Here is a 19,328-nt window from a genome sequence, read left to right on the forward strand (position 1 = left end):
CATTCAGTCCCACATTACTGAGGTGCTTCACTTCTCCTGACCATGTGCTTCTTGGCTGTATTATGCGTGGCATGTACGGAGACCATGTGCTATATGGCTAAACTTCTCATTGAGGACATACAATGCATGTAGCACAAGACTGAGATTTTGTGCATTAGGTTTAATTCTTTCATGGCTTCCTTGTTCTTGTAGCAGCTCATGGGGCATGTAGCTCAAAGTCAATTACTATTTTGATAGTGTCTGCTCCTAGGCTGTAGAAAACATTGGAGCCAGAGACTTGACCTGCACCACTAACAAAAAGTAACTGATTTGAGTGTTTATCTTGATAAGCATGCAGAACTGCAGACCAACAGCTTGTTGCAGCATAAACATGTTAACATTTTTATTATGCGATAACTCTCCTTTACTACTCTAACCGTCCTGGGCCCTTTAAGAGTAGACAATCTGCAACACTTCCATTTACACAAACGCAATGATCCTCTGAAGAATCTTTCTCCGCTGACAGGAGGGGTGGAAATTAGGGTAACCAAACACAACTTTAGCTGTCCAATGAGGACCATTAATTGACAGCCAACTCACAAACTTGAGATCTGATTTTGGTGCACCAATCTTAACACCATGCTGTAGAAATAAAGTATAGCAACAGGATGAACCCAAAATCCTGAAGAAGTTAAGTTGAGTTAGGATTATGAGACTAAAAGCTCTGCAACAGCAACGCAGAATCAAAAGAAGTAACATGATTTTGGCTTTGTAATATGATCACAAGTTACCCATATCATAGGGCCCTTGGGATCAGGCACAGGGATCACCGCAGCAAAAGTGGTGATCTCCTAATCTGTTGGGTAGCACTGCACCTAGGGTGGCTTAGGAGATGACCTCTGCATCCCTGACGGATAGCATGACCAGGTCTAAATCATCTCCTTTGTCTGCTAATAAGCCTGCACTGCCCCACGTGACCTACTAACTGTAGAGTCTTAAGACTATGAGCGTCAGGACCCCGCAGTTCTGTTCAGACTCAATAAGGGAATTACATAACAATTTGTAGAGGTGTTAAGGTGTGCTCATTAACTGTTGAGAGGTAATTAGAAGTTCGGTTGAATGTTGTACGCTGGCAGATGAAGACATTAGTTATGAGCTCCGTGTGTGGCGTGTTCATTTTGTATACTACCATGCTGGAAAAGACACTACAACTGGAGACAAGAGCGGGATCTTTGCCCCGAAGAAACAAGACAGCTCTCCCTGGGAGTTTGTAACACTACAGCAAACTGCTAGTGTGTGCCAGATGCACCTCTTCGATGAGAAGCAGTTTGAAGTTGGTGTGTGTGGAATCGAAGCCCAGCTCCAGCCCAAATACGGCCCTTGAAGAAGTCAAATGCCCTGCAGAGGACTATCATCGAAAACCCGCCAGAACTCCACTGGTAAGGCCAAAAAAAGAGATACTGTGCCACAGCCTAACCCAGAGTCATCATCCATACAAAGCAAAAACACTGAAGGTAGTGACAACCAGGAACAACATAAAAGGCAGTGCTGACAACATGTAAGGCAGTGACAACCAAGCACAAGCAGTTAAATTTACTCACCAGCCTGACAAATTCAATAGTGAGCGAGGTTATTTGAAAGCGAACACTGGGGTTGCGCTCTCAAGGTTGTTGATTCCTGGCGAAGCTGCAGAAGACAGGGGAATTCGGAAGCCAGTAACCTTCAGCACAACTCAAAAAGTCTTGAGGAAAGCAATGGCTACCAGTAGCTGCCACAAGAGACATGGAGTACGAACCTGCTGCATTTCTTAAACCTCCACCATTATTTGATATCTCCTAAAAACAGAATATTGGCACCAGATGGACCCCATGAATCGAGGCTTTTGATGACTTCATATATGCTCTGGATAAAGTAAATGACAAGAAATTCATAAAATATTTAAAGAATCTTGCTGGTGATGGAGTAAAAGAAGTGATAAAGACAATCTTGTACTGTCAAATCAAAGAAGCATTAGAAGCCAAGTTCAATCCGATGCCAAACGTCGTCAATGAAAGTTACAATTAGTGAGCCAACAAGTTGGTGAAGCAATGAATGAGTTTGTTGAGAGCCTTTTTGTGCTTATCAAACATTGTAAATTTAGTAAATGTAATGATGAAGAAGCTATACAGCTCAGAGTCATTGATGGCTGTCTTTAGGACTCCTTCAGAAGAAGCATCGTGAGAGAGACGCTCAGTTTAAAAAAAGGGCTAATGGCTGAAAGAGCAGATCGGCAAGTTGCTGATATGAAAGCTGGAACAGCAGAGTGAATCAGCACTAATCTTGAAGGGCAAACACAAGCATAAAGTAGATGCACGCAAGTCAACACACTCAAAGAAAGGAAAGCTGAGTTTCCGATGTGGATTTTCATTTCCACATGAAGGAAAATGTTCAGCCATCAGACAGACGTACAAAGGTTGCGGAAAGGAAAACCACTTCATAACAGTTTGCAAGGCAAATGAGAAACCACGTGCATCACGACGAGGCGTGAAAATGAACACCAGAAAATTCCAGAAGCATTCTTGCCAAGCTCACAAAGATGAAAAGCGACATCAATTGTGACAGGTGAAAACTAAAGGAAGTCGATTGCCCTCAAGTTCATCCAACAAAAGGTATTCAATGTCACAATCGTTCAAGAGTGAAGAGGGTGTATGTGCAATGATCATATCAGCCAAAAAGTTACATGCACACATGGGTCTTGCTGCTTGCAAAGAAGACGAACGAATGATAACAGCAAGTGAGTTAATGAAACAAAAGAATTCATATGGACACTGCCCCAATATTGAACTAAAGGTAAACAGTTGCACCATAACCTTTGTAATTGACAGCAGTGAATCCACCATCATGCCAGTCGAATAGTTTAACAGTTTGCCACGGTACCACAAATCAATGTGTCAAACCTGAATACATAGTGTGTACACATGGGCTGCTTCAAAACCGTTGCAGAGTCAAGGATCATCTATAGCGACCTTACGACATAAAAAGACATCTGTGCAAGTCCCAATTTCCATTCTTCAAGGTACTTTGTCTACTCAGTTGTACAACTGCTGTAGACAAGAGACTAATATCTATCAATTATAACCCAGATACACAATCTGAGTCAGTTCCAGTTGTTATTTCATGGCCCAAAAAAGCTCAAGACAATGAAAGTGCAACTTCACATCAGCAAAGCCATCCGGTCTGTTGCACAGTGACACTTCAGAATAGCATTTCATCTGCAAGAAGTGGTACAAAAGGAATTAGAAATGCTATTGAATCACAACATCATTGAGAACTCTACTGGTCCCACACCATGGTATCGCCCATTGTGGTAGTGCCAAAAAAGGACAGTGGAGGTGCAATGGACATTTGCGTGGATATGCGCCAGGCCAACAATGCAATCGAGAGAGAGAGAGAAAGAGAAAGAGAGAAACATCCAGGTTCACACACTGCAGACATGATCATACAGCTGAATGGAGCTAAAGATTTCTCCAATCTTGATTTGGATGAAAACTGTAGGTACATTACCACTTTTTCGATCCATGTTGGTTTGCTTAGATACAAAAGGTTGAGTTTTGGAGTGTCATCTGCTGCAGAAATATTCCAAGATGTCATACAAGTGTGCCAGTTTCTTATGGATGCAGGTCTCACTCTAAATGTAGAAAGTGAATTCCACAAAACCAAACCTCAGTTCTTTGGGCACATATTATGTGATGGAGGAAAGACTCCGGACCCAGATAAAGTAAAAGCACTGTTAGCCACCCAACCCCCACAAGATGTCACCATACTATGATTCTTCTTGGGCATGGCCAGCCATTCTTCAAGGTACATTCATGACTTTGACAACTTAAGTGCCCCGTTGAGAGACCTGACTAAACAAAATGCCCTGTTCCGATGGTCCTCTGAACATGACCAAAGCTTCAAAAGGATAAAGTATGCTATTTAAAATGCTGCTTTTATGGATTACTTTGATCCTACATTGCACACTGAGATTACTGTTAATGCGAAGCCGGTAGGGCTGAGAGCAGTGCTTGCTCAGCATAATGGGAACATAAAGGGGGGTTGTGCCCTGTTGAGCGCTGGGTAGGACACCATACAATTGTGAAATAGAAATTGGAAACCCAGTCGCTTTTTGTTTCTGCCACAGCATAATGGGCATCCAAGTAATCAGGAACACATTACTGCGTATGCTAGCCGAAGTCAATCTGATACAGAACGCGCCTATTCTAAGCCAGAAAAGGAGACTCTGACTATGGTGTGGGCATGCAAACACTTATGTGTTTCGTTATGGAAAGCATTTCACAATTATGACAGACCACCAAGCGCTGCTTATGGTATTCAGACACCCAAAAGGTAAGATTCCCCCTTGCATTGTCCGATCTTGAACCTCCTAATAGAACTACATTCCAACACGTGGACAAGGGTAAAGCTCGGATATGGCTCCCATTTATCGAGGCGCATACAAACAACTAAAGGCCTCAAGCAGGGGTGCGTTCTCGCACCCCTTCTATTTAACCTCTACACAGCCGACTTAACAACAGTCCTCACCGCCTGTAATGCACACGCCCCTCGAATAGGACGAAAACCGATTTCCAGTATGTCATATGCGGACGATGTTGTTTTAAGTAGCCATACTCAAGTAGGTTTACAACAGTTACTTAACACACTGTATGGGTACGCTGATGAAAACCACCTAGAAGTCAACACAGATAAAACCAAAACTTTGACTATTAATGGAAAAAAACAGTCCCATGTTTGGTCGCTTGGAAAAAAAAACGCAGTCACAAACTGCAATGCGTATAAGTACCTAGGTGTCATGTTTGATAAAGGGGGCCAATTTACGACCCATCTTAAAACCATCAAGAGGAAATGAATGGTGATTGCGACAACGCTAAGGATCCTCAAAACAAAAAATTGATTGGACCAACATTTGTCCCACTTCTTCGCGTTGCGCAATCAAAAATCCCATCAACAGTAACATACAGCTGTGAGGTATTGAGAGGCAGGGATGCCTCATTGCTGGATACCACCTTGGCAAAGGCACATAGAGTAATGCTAAACCTCCTGCCATATACCTCGCCAGCACAGATTCGCCTAGAGTTTGGTCTAACAAAGCAACTCCGAACTAGGTGAGGTTCGTACATCAAGGGCTGGCATAAAATCAAAAACTCTGCCAGGAACACTCTGAACCATCAGCTCTGGCAGGAACTGTGCAGCACATCCACCACGCCGGCTAAAACATATTTGGATGAATCACTGGCTGCCACAGGACTAGGTGAACTATGGGAAATTCCAACAACGTACTCGCACTTTAAGCGCATCGTAAACAAGGTTATTAAGAACACAGGAGCCACGCTGAGTGATGGCACTGACCATGTCATGAGTGATGTAATATGTGACGTCATCAGCAGTGCATTGCGGGCACACAAGTTATAGTTAACTATAACGGGGGAATTTCAATGGTTTTGTATGAGTGAAATGTCCAGCTAACTATAACATGTGTAAAACCTATGGTTTTCAGTGAATTTCTAAGGTTTTTTTAAATGCTAATTTTTAACTATAACGCGGGTGAAACCTATGGTTTTTTCAGTGAATTTCTAAGGTTTTTTAAATGCTCATTTTTAACTATAACAAGGCTGAAACCTATGGTTTTTTCAGTGAATTTCAAAGGTTTTGTAAATGATAATTTTTAAATGTATTAATTGTTATATTTTTTATACTGATTTACTACATTATTTTAAATTATTTATTTTTTGAATATTTTATTTTTTTAATTACATTACATATTGTTTATATAAATTGAAAAAAATGTTTTTAAAAATATTGAAATTGGGGGGCGTGGCTAGCGGCCGATGATGGCGGCAGCAACCTAGAGAGGCTCCCGTAGCAAGGCGGCATCCCGCAACAATCCGCATGCCTATCCGCTCACTGATCGGTCCAGAGGGGGTGTCCTGGGTGCGGTGACCGAACGGCGCCAGCAAGGAAAATTTGGGAGCGCTCAGACCCCGGCATCGGCACGAAACTTCGTCCACGTCCCTCACGGAAGACAGGCCTGGTGACACGAGGCGAGCACCGGTGTCGAGTGAAACCTTGGGCCGGGCGGAAGTCCACCCTCCCCGGCGCGATCACCCGGAAGTAGACGCTGACGGCAACGCTCGACACCTTCGACTGGCAATCCTTCCCGCCGACCACTTCACCCTTCACGCAGTGTACCAAGTGGCGCTACGCAGTGGTGCCCCTTGGCTGCGCTCGACATACGCCGTGGGACCTGTGCGGCGCCAGTCGCCATTTTGCTTAAACTTGCCGAGACCGCCACAGCTCTGTGGCCGTCGGCGGCCATCGTCAGCGACCTCTGGCCCATACCCAGTCTGGACCTTCTGCATACCCCCCCCCCCCCAAGCGGACGGCTACGGGCGTCCGGCCCGCTCCATCATAAACAGTGTCTCGCCGCAAAGGATCAATGGCGGGGAAGGGGCCACGACAGACCGCCGCTCAGGCGAAGCTCGGAAAATATGCTTACGATAACCAGACACCCACTCAACCTGAGCAGCGCAAATCACTGGGAAAGGGTGCAGACAACGACTGTGCAAAGAAAGCCACGCTAGACGATGTACTGCGAGCGCTGGAGCAGGTGCAGGCCACGGTGGGCTCGACCGCGGCCGAGGTTACCCTTATTAGAGCCGACCTCCAGAAAATGAGCGAAAGGGTGAAGCAGGTGGAGGTGGTGACCAAATCATTGATAGAAGACGTTTCCGACCTACAAGTGGCAATGGAGAGACTGCAGGCGGACAATAAACTTTTAAAAAGTAAGCTGGACGACCAGGAAGGGCGTTCCAGACGCAACAACGTCCGTATCTTGGGGGTTCCGGAGTCTGAAACAAAGGGTGCCATGGATCTGTATGTTGAGGACCTTATAAAGACAAAACTGGCCCCGAAAGGACTGTCCAACTTCTTTACAGTGGAACGGGCCCACCGGGTCCCTGGGGGGACGCCTACCCCGGGGGCCACTCCGCGCCCCATCCTGGCAAGACTCTTTAATTTTAGAGACCGTGATGCAGTCCTCCAGGCAGCCAGGGTGGCACCGCCCATCCAAATCCAAAATTCACGGATTTCTTTCTTCCCGGATTACACGGCGGAGGTCACCCGCAGAAGGAGGACCTTCCTAGAGGTGAAAAAATCACTCCGCGACCAAGAACTGCCGTACTCCATGTTGTTTCCGGCCCGGCTGAGAGTGGTGGCCGATAAGAAGGTCTGGTTCTTTGACTCGGCGGAGACTGCAAGAGAATGGCTGGATGGCTGGCGCACGGTGGACCGCACTTCCAACCGCCGACGCAACAGGACGGGAGAGGAGAGCCGGCCGGGCTCGCGTTCGTCGACCAGGGGCAGCGCGAATGGATCACCGTCGCAGGACCACATGGGAGCTGCTGGAGGCAAATGATACTACCACGAGGGATTAAACGTGAAACCTGAACCTTACTCCCACTCTGATTGTTCACCAAGTCGTTCATGAACGCTGGCCCGGACGACCCGAGGACAGCAAGGGACCGCCTGCTTTGGGGGACACTCTCCCCTGACGCGCAAGTACTCTGTTTCTGGCATGGGATAAGCGCTCTGCTAAGTTGGGGTGGCGGGCAGTTCTGAGTCCGTTTGGCAGGGAGGCAGGGTGGGGGGAGTTGGGGGGGGGGGTTTGTTCGTTTTTACGGGACGTTCACAATATCGATCACATACTGTACAATGTGCTATGATGCTTATTGGACTAATGCTGGGGAGGTGGAGTCGATGCCGATGGTTTTCTGTCTCTAATGTTCAAAGATGGTGGTTGTACAGCCTAACGTAATGCGTACGGGGGAGACGCGATTGGGCGGCTCCTCCCTCAAGCTTCTAGCCTGGAATGTGCGCGGCCTAGGTGATAAAGTGAAGCGCGGCCTCGTTCTGTCCGAGGTGAAACATCACAAACCTGACCTAATACTCCTCCAAGAGACCCATTTAATGGGTAGCGCCACTAAGGCCCTGGACAGACGGGGGTATACAATGTTAACCCACTCGGAATTCTCCACTGGGTCCCGGGGTACAGGTATCCTACTTAGAAAGTCCTCCAATTTTATCACCCTCAGCACTAGAACTGATACGCAAGGCTGTTTTGCGGCAGCGGTTGGACAATCGGACGGGCGCCCCCTGACGATAGTTTCAGTCTACATCCCACCGTCATTGCACTCAGTGATGTTGCCAGCCCTGGGCGATTTCTTACTATCCCTCCCCGAAGGAGACACGCTCCTAGGCGGGGATTTTAATGCACCTGCTGACCCACAACTCGACAGGTTCCCAGCGACCGCCCTCCCGGGGGGTCCCTCCAGGTTTCAGCGCTTCACTGAGGCACTAGGGCTGGTAGACGTCTGGCGCCATGTTCACCCTACACTGCGACAATACACGTTCCACTCCACCGTCCACAATAGTCTATCCCGCATTGATCACTTCTTGGCGTTAGGGGATGGGTTACAGCGCGTAGAGGAGGTGCTCATACACCCTAGGGGCATCTCAGATCACTCACCACTGACTCTCACCATTACCTCACGAACACGAACACGCCACCGCGTCTTCCCTATGCACGCCTCTTATCTTAAGGTTCCTAAGGTCAGAAAGGCCCTGCAGACCGCCACGACACATTATTTTATGGAAAACGAACCTACCACAGCCTCGGCTGAGGTCCTATGGGAGGCTTATAAGACAGTCCTGAGGGGGCAAGCAATCAGCTCTATAACATCACATAGAAGGGAACAGGCAGCTGACCACGCGGCGCTTGAGCTCCGACTGCGCGAAGCCACCACTGCCCATGAAGCAGACCCCACAGATGACACAATACATGCACTCGCACTGGCCCAGCGCCTATATACAGACCACGCTCGGCTTGTCACACAAGGCCACATCACAGACACACAAAATCGAGTATATGATGTTGGGGACAAGGCGGGGAAGATGTTGGCCTGGCTCGACAAAAGAGGGGGTAGCTCCAGGGGAATCCAACAGGTGAAAGACGAAGAGGGCAATACTCAGACTGACCCAGATCGCATAGTGGAGGCACTGGCTGCCCACTTCGAGAAAGTCTACACTCCGGAACGGGAAGTCACTGCGATTGCAGCCCAAAGCGCACTATATGACAGAAACATCCCAGCACTGTTACCGGAGGCTGCAACTGAGCTTGAGGCACCATTCACCGCTGACGAACTGCGGATCGCCATCGGGGCCCTCCATACGGGCAAAGCGCTTGGGCCAAACGGCATTCCAATCGAATGGTTCCAAGCCCGCACTGACGTTCTTAGCCCATACCTGCTCCGAATGTACGAAGAGTGCCGTGCTAAGGGGGTGCTCCCATTGGACCAACGAACGGCCACGATCGTGGCTATTCCTAAGCCCGGTAAGCCCCCTGGGGAATGCTCCTCATACCGTCCTATATCTTTGCTAAACGCAGAAAGCAAAATGCTTGCTAAGCTTCTGGCAAATCGTCTCCTGCCTCATCTGTCCGATCTTATTCACCCGGACCAGTCGGGGTTCATGCCCCACAGGAACACCTCGCTCAATCTCAGACGGGTGCATGGGGTGATAGCTAAAGCGGATGACATAGGCGAGTCCGCGGTCATTTTGGCACTTGATGCAAAAATGGCCTTCGACATGGTGGAGTGGGCCTATCTCTTTGAGGTGCTCCGATACATGGGATTCGGACCCGTCTTCATCTCCTGGATCAAACTGCTATACACCGCACCGGTAGCGCATGTGGTAGCGAATGGCCACATTTCACACTCCTTCCCACTCAGGCGCGGCACCCGACAAGGATGCCCTCTCTCCCCCCTGCTATTTGCGCTCTCACTGGAGCCCTTGGCGATCCGCATCAGGACTACCCCTTTGCTTAAAGGGATTAAATGGAGGGAGGGCTGGGAGGACCGCATATCGCTTTATGCGGATGATATGCTGGTGTATCTGACAGATCCCGATCACGGCATACCGGCCCTCTTGCGCATCTGCAACGACCACGGAGAGATGTCAGGCTACACTATCAATTGGAGTAAATCCGAATTGTACGCCCTGACGGGTAGCCACCCAACGCTTGGTCCAGACTGCCCCCTACGACTGGCCGGTTCCTCATTTAAATATCTCGGTATTCACGTCACGGGTGACCCGGCGGAATACGAAAAACTGAACCTAGCGCCACCGCTGGACCGCCTCAAGCAAGATGCAAGCTTCTGGGCAGGATTACCGTTGACGATGCTTGGGAAAGCAGCCCTGTTTAAGATGAAATCCCTGCCCCGCTTCCTATATATCCTAGACAATACCCCCTTTGCTGTGCCCCCAAGGTACTTCAAGAGGGTGGCGGCAGTGGTCTCTGGTCTGCTGTGGGGCTACCGCCCGGCGCGAATAGCACACGCCAAGCTCTGCAGGAGCTGGTACGAGGGCGGCATCGCACTTCCCAACCTCCACCTCTACTACTGGGCGGCACAGCTCAGACCGATCAACCAGTGGCTGCACGCATCGCAATCAGACCCAGCATTCCAGGCGGACAGGGCCCAACTGGGCGCCAGTACCCTGTTGGCCCCACTTTATGATAGACGGAAACTCAGACCGCTGAAGGGCCCCACTAGGCTCACAGTGGCCACCTGGCACGCAGCCACCGCTGCGCTGGGGTGGAAAGACACACTCACCAAACTCACTCCACTCTGGGACTCACGAGCCCTAGGCAATCTTCGGACCAGTAAGGGGTTCTCCCGCTGGGACGACATCGGCATTTCAACAGTGGGGGACATTTGGGAACATGGGGGAATCATCACTTTTGCCCGCCTGAAAGAACTCTATGACCTAGGGCCACGTGAAACCTACCGATATGTCCAAATCCGTCATGCATTACTGGCGGCTATTCCGGCGGGATCATCTCTCCCCGAGTCCTCCCCGCTAGAGGATCGCCTCTTGACAGATTACATGATAGAAAAGGCCACCTCCCTCACTTACCGGAAACTCCTTAACAATTCCCCAGACCCGCTAGTGCCTCTTAAAGAGAAATGGGAGCAGGAAGTGGGCGAGATGGATGAACATGAATGGAACGAGGCACTGGCATCCCCTAAGGAAGCGGGCATATCGTCTAGAATGAGACTCATCCAACTCAAAGTTCTACACAGAACATATTACACCAGGACATTGCTTCTCCGCATACAACGAGCCCCTGACCCTTTCTGCTTGCGAGGCTGCGGGGAGGAGGGCACACTCTTCCACACACTCTGGGAATGCTCAGTCATACACTCCTATTGGCGTCAAGTCATGCGCACTGTGTCACAGGTGCTGGAGGTTTCGGTACTCCCGGAACCGCGGCGCTGCTTCCTCAATGTGTGGGAACCAACTGACCTGTCCCGGCATGGCCGCCTCTGGGTAACGCTAGGGATGATGGTGGCCAAGAGAGATATCGCGCAGCGCTGGGGGGTGGCAGACCCGCCGACGGCCTCACAGTGGTGCGTAAATATGGACAGGGCCATGGTCACAGAACGGGCAGTTTATTTGAACAGGGCGTGCCCGGCCAAGTGGAACAAGGTGTGGTCCCCATGGAACACATACCGGGGCGACATTTGTGATCCACTACCTGAAGATGACTCAATGGACTCAGACGAAGAAGACGGGGTGGGCTGAGGGGGGCTGAGTAGTGCGGGGGATGCACCGGGAGGGGATTGAGGGATGAAGATGTTCGGCTCACACTCTACCTAGCATGAAGGGCGGCGTTAGGCTGGCCCTGACTCAGGATTACACTCACGTCTAACTGGCATTAAGCTTATTGCATTGATCGTACTGTGACTTCCCGAGGTTTTGAATGTTCTTTCCTTAGGTAAAAAACAGAAAATGAAAACCTCATACACCCAGCATGGACCATTTGCACTTCTCCTTCACCACTTGTTTCTAGATCATTACCTTCATGTCTTCAAAGGATACGGACACAACTGTATTGTAATGATCTTCTTTTCCTTGACACCTTACTTGGCGGCCGGCCCAATTGGGTTGTAGGCGACAAGCTGTGTAAAACTGTGAAGGCTCAATAAAGGTTTTAAAAAAAAAAAAAAATATTGAAATTGTAATAATTGTATTGTTTTAAATATTTTTTTAATTTATAAATATTTTATATAGCAGGCAATGATATCCTATGGAAGGAAATTCAAGTTACTGTACCTACGATTAGAATTACTTTTCAGGATCAGTAGTGGGCTAAAAGATGCAGCAATGAGGTCTCTCCTCAAAACAGCTAAGTAAATCGGAATTCGTAGTTGGGCTGATTTTTGAGGAATTTTTTAAAGTTCCAAAACTCCACACTTCGAAAAATTTCCGAGTGAAACCAGTCAATGTTAGCCTATGGAAGGAAATTCAAGTTACTGTAACTACGATTAGAATCTTTTTTCAGGATCAGTAGTGGGCTAAAAGATGCAGCACTGAGGTCTCTCCTGTTGACAGGTGAGTAAATCGCAATTCACAGTTCGACTGATTTTAGAAGAATTTTTTAAAGTTCCAAAACTCCACACTAAGAAGAATTTCCAAGTAAAACATGTCAATGTTTGCCTATGGAAGGAAATTCAAGTTACTGTAACTACGATTAGAATTACTTTTCAGGATCAGCAGTGGGCTGAAAGATGCAGCACTGAGGTCTCTCTTGATAACAGGTGAGTAAATCGGAATTCGTAGTTCGGCTGATTTTAGTGGAATTTTTTAACGCTCCAAAACTCCACACACAGAAGAATTTCCAAGTAAAACATGTCAATGTTAGCCTATGGAAGGAAATTCAAGTTACTGTAAGTATGGTTACATTTACTTTTCAGGGTCCGTCCCGGCTCAAAGATGCAGCACTGACGTCTCTCGTGATAACAGGTGAGTAAATTGGAATTCGTAGTTCTTCTGATTTTACAGGAATTTTTTAAACTTCCAAAACTCCACACTTAGAAAAATTTCCATGTGAAACCAGTCAATGTTAGCCTATGGAAGGAAATTCAAGTTACTGTAACTATGATTAGAATTACTTTTCAGGATCAGTAGTGGGCTGAAAGATGCAGCACTAAGGCCTCTCTTGATAACAGGTGAGTAAATCGGAATTCGTAGTTCGGCTGATTTTAGAGGAATTTTTTAAAGTTTCAAAACTCCACACTTAAAAGAATTTTCAAGTAAAACATGTCAATGTTAGCCTATGGAAGGAAATTCAAGTTACTGTAAGTATGGTTACATTTACTTTCAGGGTCCGTCCTGGGCTCAAAGATGCAGCACTGACGTCTCTCGTAAAAACAGGTAAGTAAATCGGAATTCGTACTTCGGCTGATTTTAGAGGAAAATTTCGCTCAATAGTGAACAAAGGGGGCGGGGCCTGAGGACACAGGTGTGCAAACACGCCCTGTGGCGCGTTTTAGATTGAGGAATATATTCCTCTACAATCCTGAGGTCACCTGTGAGCCCACTAGCCCATCAGGTACCTCCAGTTTGCGACAGAGAGCTTTGTTGTAGAGAGGTGTTCAGAGGGCACACACCCTTTTTATCACACTCTGCAACGCAGCTCTGTGGCACTTACTTGAGGTATCCGTTGGACCTCAGGATTGAAGAGGAATATATTCCCCAACCTAAAACGCGCCACAAGCCTCGCCCCCTACCTTCACCACTGTGCAAACATAGGCGGCCAACTAGCCCTACCACAGAAAACAGCAGTGTCCAGGGGGTGGGCACCCCGGGACACTGCAGGTGCCGGCCCTGGGGGGTGGCAGTCTCCAGGGCCATCAAGGGCTCCAGGAGGGGGGTCGCGTGGCCCCCCTCCCAACGTGTACGAAGTCACGGGGGTGGTGGTCCCCGGGTCTGGGAGTCCGTCACGGACCCCCCTATTTGCATATTAGTGCCCCGGGGAGGTTGCGGGCACCCGAGCTTGTGGGGGGGGCTTGAGCCCCCTGCATACTTACAGACAAAGCCCCGGGGGTGGTGGTCCCCATAGCTCGGGGGCCTTAGAGGCCCCCCATCATTAATGTATTTGCCCCGGGGGTGGCGGTCCCCGGGGCTGCGGGGGGGCTGTGTGCCCCCCCGCTAGTATACTAACTTTGCCCTGGGGTGGCGGTCCCCGGTGCAGTGTGGGGGGGCCCCCCCACACTTTTTATAAAATATGCCCCCGGGATTTGGTCCCCCCGGGGATAATTTTAAAAAAATCACACCAGCTTTTTTTATTTCATGGGGTACGCATACGTACGCGTACCCCGCAATTTTTACCCTGCCCCCTTTGCGTGTTTTGCGCATTTGTTTTCAGCTTTCTTGTGCCTCGGTTCTACCGAGTGTTGACAGACAGTTGACATCCAATCAGCATGCAGCTCGTGCTCGGGAAGGTACGTGTACTGTCCGCGTAAGCGTACGCGTACCGTAACACCTCCAATATATATCTATGATTTTACTTTTCATTTTGTCAGGAAATACTGAACGGATTTACACCATTTAACAGAAAGGCCCATCTGCGAACAGAACTCTACCTTTTTGCCAAGTTTGGTGTAATTCCGTTCAGCCGTTTGGGCTGTAGCCCCGGCTAAAGGTCCTATGGGAAATTGCATGGGGAAAACACGTTTTGGGACCCCCCTTTTTTCTCGGCCCCCGCTTCACCCCCAAACTTTCAGGGAAGGAGCGGAGTGGAGCAGGCCATCTTCTTTGAGAAATGTGCAAAGATTCGTCCACCAACGCCAAAGTTATTCCAAATAGAATGTTGCGGATTTCCTATGGAAACTAGGTTTTAACTATAACTACCTAATGGCGACTGCCAGTAGATATATATATATATATATATATATATATATATATATATATATATATATATATATATATATATATATATATATATATATATATACATATAGTGGCTCGCTGCTGTACTTCCTTTGTTACTGCAGCACAATCTGTTGTCACTAGATGTTCATACATACACCTATACACCTAAAGAAATGTACTATCATAGTACACAAACTCTTCTGCTCTAGAGTTAGCCGTAATCCCACTATTTATGCTCTCTTATGCACATTTTAGGTCTAAAAACATCAAGCAGTCTTTTTCTTTTATTGGGAAATACATACTTAGATGTAAACAGTTCAAAAGTGACAGATTGTTAGAATGTACCCAGTTCCTGTGGGAACCCATATTGGCCATACATACACTAGGATTCTGGTATCTTTGGGTCACGTCTGGAGACATGAAGAATAGGCCGGTGTACAAATTTTCCTCTGAGATTCAAATGTGATTTGGGACTCTAGCAGGATTGATCATTTCAATGTTTTTTTTAAAGGTTGTAACTCATATTAATTCCACATAAATGGAATTTTCCCTGGAACTCATATTACCAACTTTGAAAAGGAGGGTAGTTGAGTCATCATTGCTGGGATTCATGACTTGCTAAGTGCTGTAAGTCTTACTCCCTGAGGCGTCCTGTTAGAACTGAATATGGTTCTTCTAGTAGTAGTTTGCTCCAACTAGTTTCATCCAGAAGCACCTTCAGAATGATTTAAGAATATTTATGAGAGCCAGACAGCATGGCACCTATTCATAAGACTCACCGAAGAACAGACATAAGACTCACTGGTGAACAGAAACTCAACTAGGTCACATGGAAGGTCTTCAGGCAAACAGGAACCTGCAAGCCATGCCATTGGACCGGTTCTTCAGAAGTGAGTTGTTCCCAATAAAAATGGTGCTTTAGTACTTGTAACACTGACTCCACTAAAAAGATGCTTTCGGTTTCATCAAGTGGAGCACAGTGTGAAGAATGTTCAGTCTTCTGCTCAGATGCAGGTGGGTTATACCTGAGGGTGGACAGCACTGCTGCATTAGGAGTCTAGTGCTCAAGTAAATAACCAGAGGAGCTTGTCAGGATAGCGATACCTTCTTTGGAAGGTTCAGTGCCATCAACACGGGACACAGTGGTGCCCACCTAGAGTCGACAGAGGGATATGATGTCACCAAATGGAGAAGGATTTACGGACTAGGGGCCAGATGTATGAATATAGCATTTCGCGATTCCCTAATTACGAATCACAAGGATTCGAAACTAGGGAATCGCGAAATGCAATGTATGAAGGTGTATAGTACACCTTTTGCGATTCCTTGGGGGTTGCAAATGACATACCTCATAAATATTAATGGTGTAGGTCGCAATTTGCGACCCTCTAGGAATCGCTAAAATCATGGGGATGATGGCCTGCTGAGATCAGCTGACCACCATGTTCGTGATTGCTTTTAAATAAAGCAATCTTTTTTTTGTAAAGCTACCGTTTTCCTTATAGAAAAACGAGATGCTTTACAAGAAGAAAATGAAAAGTTTTCTTTTCATTTTTTAAGAGCAGGCAGTGATCCGTGGGACCACTGCCTGCTCTTAAAATGGTTTTACAAACATTCACAAAGGGGGAGGGATCCCTTAGGGATCCCTTCCTATTTGCGAATGGCTTACCACCTACTTGGAGAAGGTGGTAAAATGTGAATGTTTTGCAATCGCAATTGCAGTCACAAAACATTCATACATACCGATGCGATTCGTTATTCGGAAGGGGCGGCCTAAACACACCTTTTCCTAATACCGAATCGCAAACCCATTTTGCGATTCGGTAACAGGTTACCGAATAGCAAAATTAGGTTTGCTACATCGGAAAAGCAATTTTTGCGTGTGTAAATGGGCAGATTCTACAAATCTGCCCGTTTGCGAACGCAAAAAGGCTTGAGACATATGGGCCCTAGCTTTGGTAACTGGGTACTAGATTTAACTAGTTTTAGGGGGTGGCAGGCAGAGCTAAGTAAATTACTGAATGGTGAGAGCAAGAACTTGCGAAGCGACTTTCATTCCACTTTATTTTCGTAAGAAAACTCTGATTACAGGATTAAGAGGGGAGCTTGAGAGAACAACCAGGCATGGGTATCATTTTTTCTACTGCACACTATAGTGAGTGTTACAATTTTCGTCATTTAATGGAGAACAAATTGCAAGAAACACTACATAAAGTTTCATTAGTCATTTCACTATATACATAAAGTAATCATTATTACGGCCCACTATGTTAAAGGATGTGAATTAACTTACGTGACTGTTGAAGCAGACAGTGAATAGGCCACACTCAGCCCCTGTGCCTGAGCAGCAATAAATAGGACGAGCGTTTCACTCATACCGTCCACATCACAGGAAAACTTAAGATCGTTCAGCTCATCCTAGAAGGAAAAATTGTGCGATTTGGTTAGCAGTGAAAAGCGAAATCAGGAGGTAGGTTCCTTGTGAATAGAATGATAGTCATAACTTTTCTTGTGGTAATCAGCTGCGAATGGTGTACTGACAGCAATATCTTCATCTTCTGTGGTCTAATCTAGGCTTTGGCAGCATTCTTTCAGGAGATTTGCGGTCTTTTGTTATATGCAGGGCCACTGGAATTATGTGACAAGGGAGAACGAATATAGTACATTACAACGCGATCGATTGCATTGCGTGCTTTTACAGGCAGTAGTTACAATGACTGCGTTGTTACTATGCGATGCATTTACATCACAAGTCATTACAACAACTTGCAGTAGGGGCCGCGCTGAATTTAGAAATAGTATTATTTACTATTCTTACTCCAGTTCGCGCAACAGTAGGGAAGCTGTTGGAATTAATGTCCAATACCTCAGTGTCCCCTACTGCAATTCATTGTAATGACTTGCGATGTAAATGCATCACGTACTAACAATGCGGTCGGTCGTTGTAACGACTGCATTGTAATAGTACTGCAATGTAATGACAGCATTGTAAATGCCGTTTCCCGGGAGAACCAAATTATGCAGCAGGGTTGACTAAATGATGCTGTAAGAAAAGACAAACATTCCGCATATTGCGGTACGCTGTGCAACTGTATTTTTTTAGGTATTATATAATTTTAAGGCAAACTGATATCTTCTGAAGAAAGATGTCACCCCGTTACCACAAGGAGCGTTTTTCAGTATCCGTTCAAACTAGATTTTTGTTGTTAAAATTTGCCACAGATATATGGCGAGTGTGGTAAATTCATGAAAATGCTACAGCCATGAAATCCAGTGATTCCAGTGAACTGTTCCATAATGAGCAATTCAAAGAAAACCAGTGAAGAACTTACCAATGTATTGACTGTTAGTTCCACACACAACTCCGTCTCTTCGTTGGGGCCCAAAACCCCACATGCTGGCGAGATGGTACCAGAACAGCAGATGGACTGAGACCCACCAAGCTGTGAAAACACAAGTATTATGAAATGTCTGGCTCTTTTTTAAAACTAGAATACAATTACAATTGGTGTACTGATTTGAATTAGTGAAATAAAATGTCCACATTGTGAAAATTAACCATAAAGGTACACTGCAATGTTGCCATATGTTCAAGTCCTGCATTAAAGCATTCCATGGTCTTTGCAAGTGCTAATTCAATATTAGGTCATCTTTTAGTCAACATTCCACAAGACGCCTCGTTTGTTCCTCAGTAGGATATGTAACCGTCTCAAGTTGAACAGAGTAGCCTGCTTGTTTGATACAACAGTCATTGTTTACAGTGTGAAGGTGCCGCACTCACTGTGCTCAAACACCCAATATTGACTTCATTAGAGCATCTAAACTCTTCTTGTTCTTAGGACACTTGCAATTTTCTGGCAGACAGTGAAACATGTCCACCCCTCTTCATTTCTTTCAAAACGCAATTTCAGAGGAGTCATTAACAGACCTACCAACTCACATAGTGCCACAGTGTCTCAAATAATACTGTCTCCTTTCACACTGTCACCCAGTAAGGAGTCGACATCACATGATAGCAGGGAAAATCAGCTGGAAACTACTGCAAAGAGTGGGTTTCTAGCTCATCTTTCGCATGGATGTAAATTCACCAAAATGCCAGGGTTAGCGGACATGACATTGCACGCCATTCGACCTTTACTTTGACTCACACACACATGCTTACACATACTACCACATTCATACACTCTAACACACATAAACATACGCTCATTCGCAGCATGCATACAACATACATTTAATAGCATTTTTTACTTACCTTAGCTTCCAGATAAGGTCATATTCCAGTTAATTTACTCCCTTTTCTCTTACACTAATAGTGAATAATAATATTCACTATTTGTAGAATAAAACAATTGACAGAAGTCAGGCAAGTTGAGCTCCAACCAGCGTCTATTAGGAAGACCTGCCTCTGTGTTTCAGGCAGCAATTTTGCCACCTCTGAGGCCAGGGGTCGCAACTACAAACCGCTGGTGACCACTAAATGATGCCCATGATCTTTTGAGTGTTTGAACTGTTGATGTTCATTAACGAATGTGAAA

General features: G+C 46.6%; 1 protein-coding gene across 1 annotated transcript in view; it reads right to left on the bottom strand.

Moving 5' to 3' along the window:
* The window catches only part of DLEC1 (DLEC1 cilia and flagella associated protein), a 712,951-nt gene that overhangs the window by 244,813 nt on the left and 448,810 nt on the right, over positions 1–19,328 (bottom strand). Inside the window, exons 23-24 of the mRNA XM_086940885.1 lie at positions 18,123–18,233; positions 17,084–17,208 (exon numbers count right to left, since the gene is read on the bottom strand). Of these exons, the coding sequence (XP_086797011.1) occupies positions 17,084–17,208; positions 18,123–18,233 (236 nt within the window). The remainder of the gene's footprint in view (positions 1–17,083; positions 17,209–18,122; positions 18,234–19,328) is intronic.

Source organism: Lissotriton vulgaris, chromosome 10, assembly GCF_964263255.1.
Source record: "Lissotriton vulgaris chromosome 10, aLisVul1.2, whole genome shotgun sequence".
Taxonomy (NCBI): domain Eukaryota; kingdom Metazoa; phylum Chordata; class Amphibia; order Caudata; family Salamandridae; genus Lissotriton; species Lissotriton vulgaris.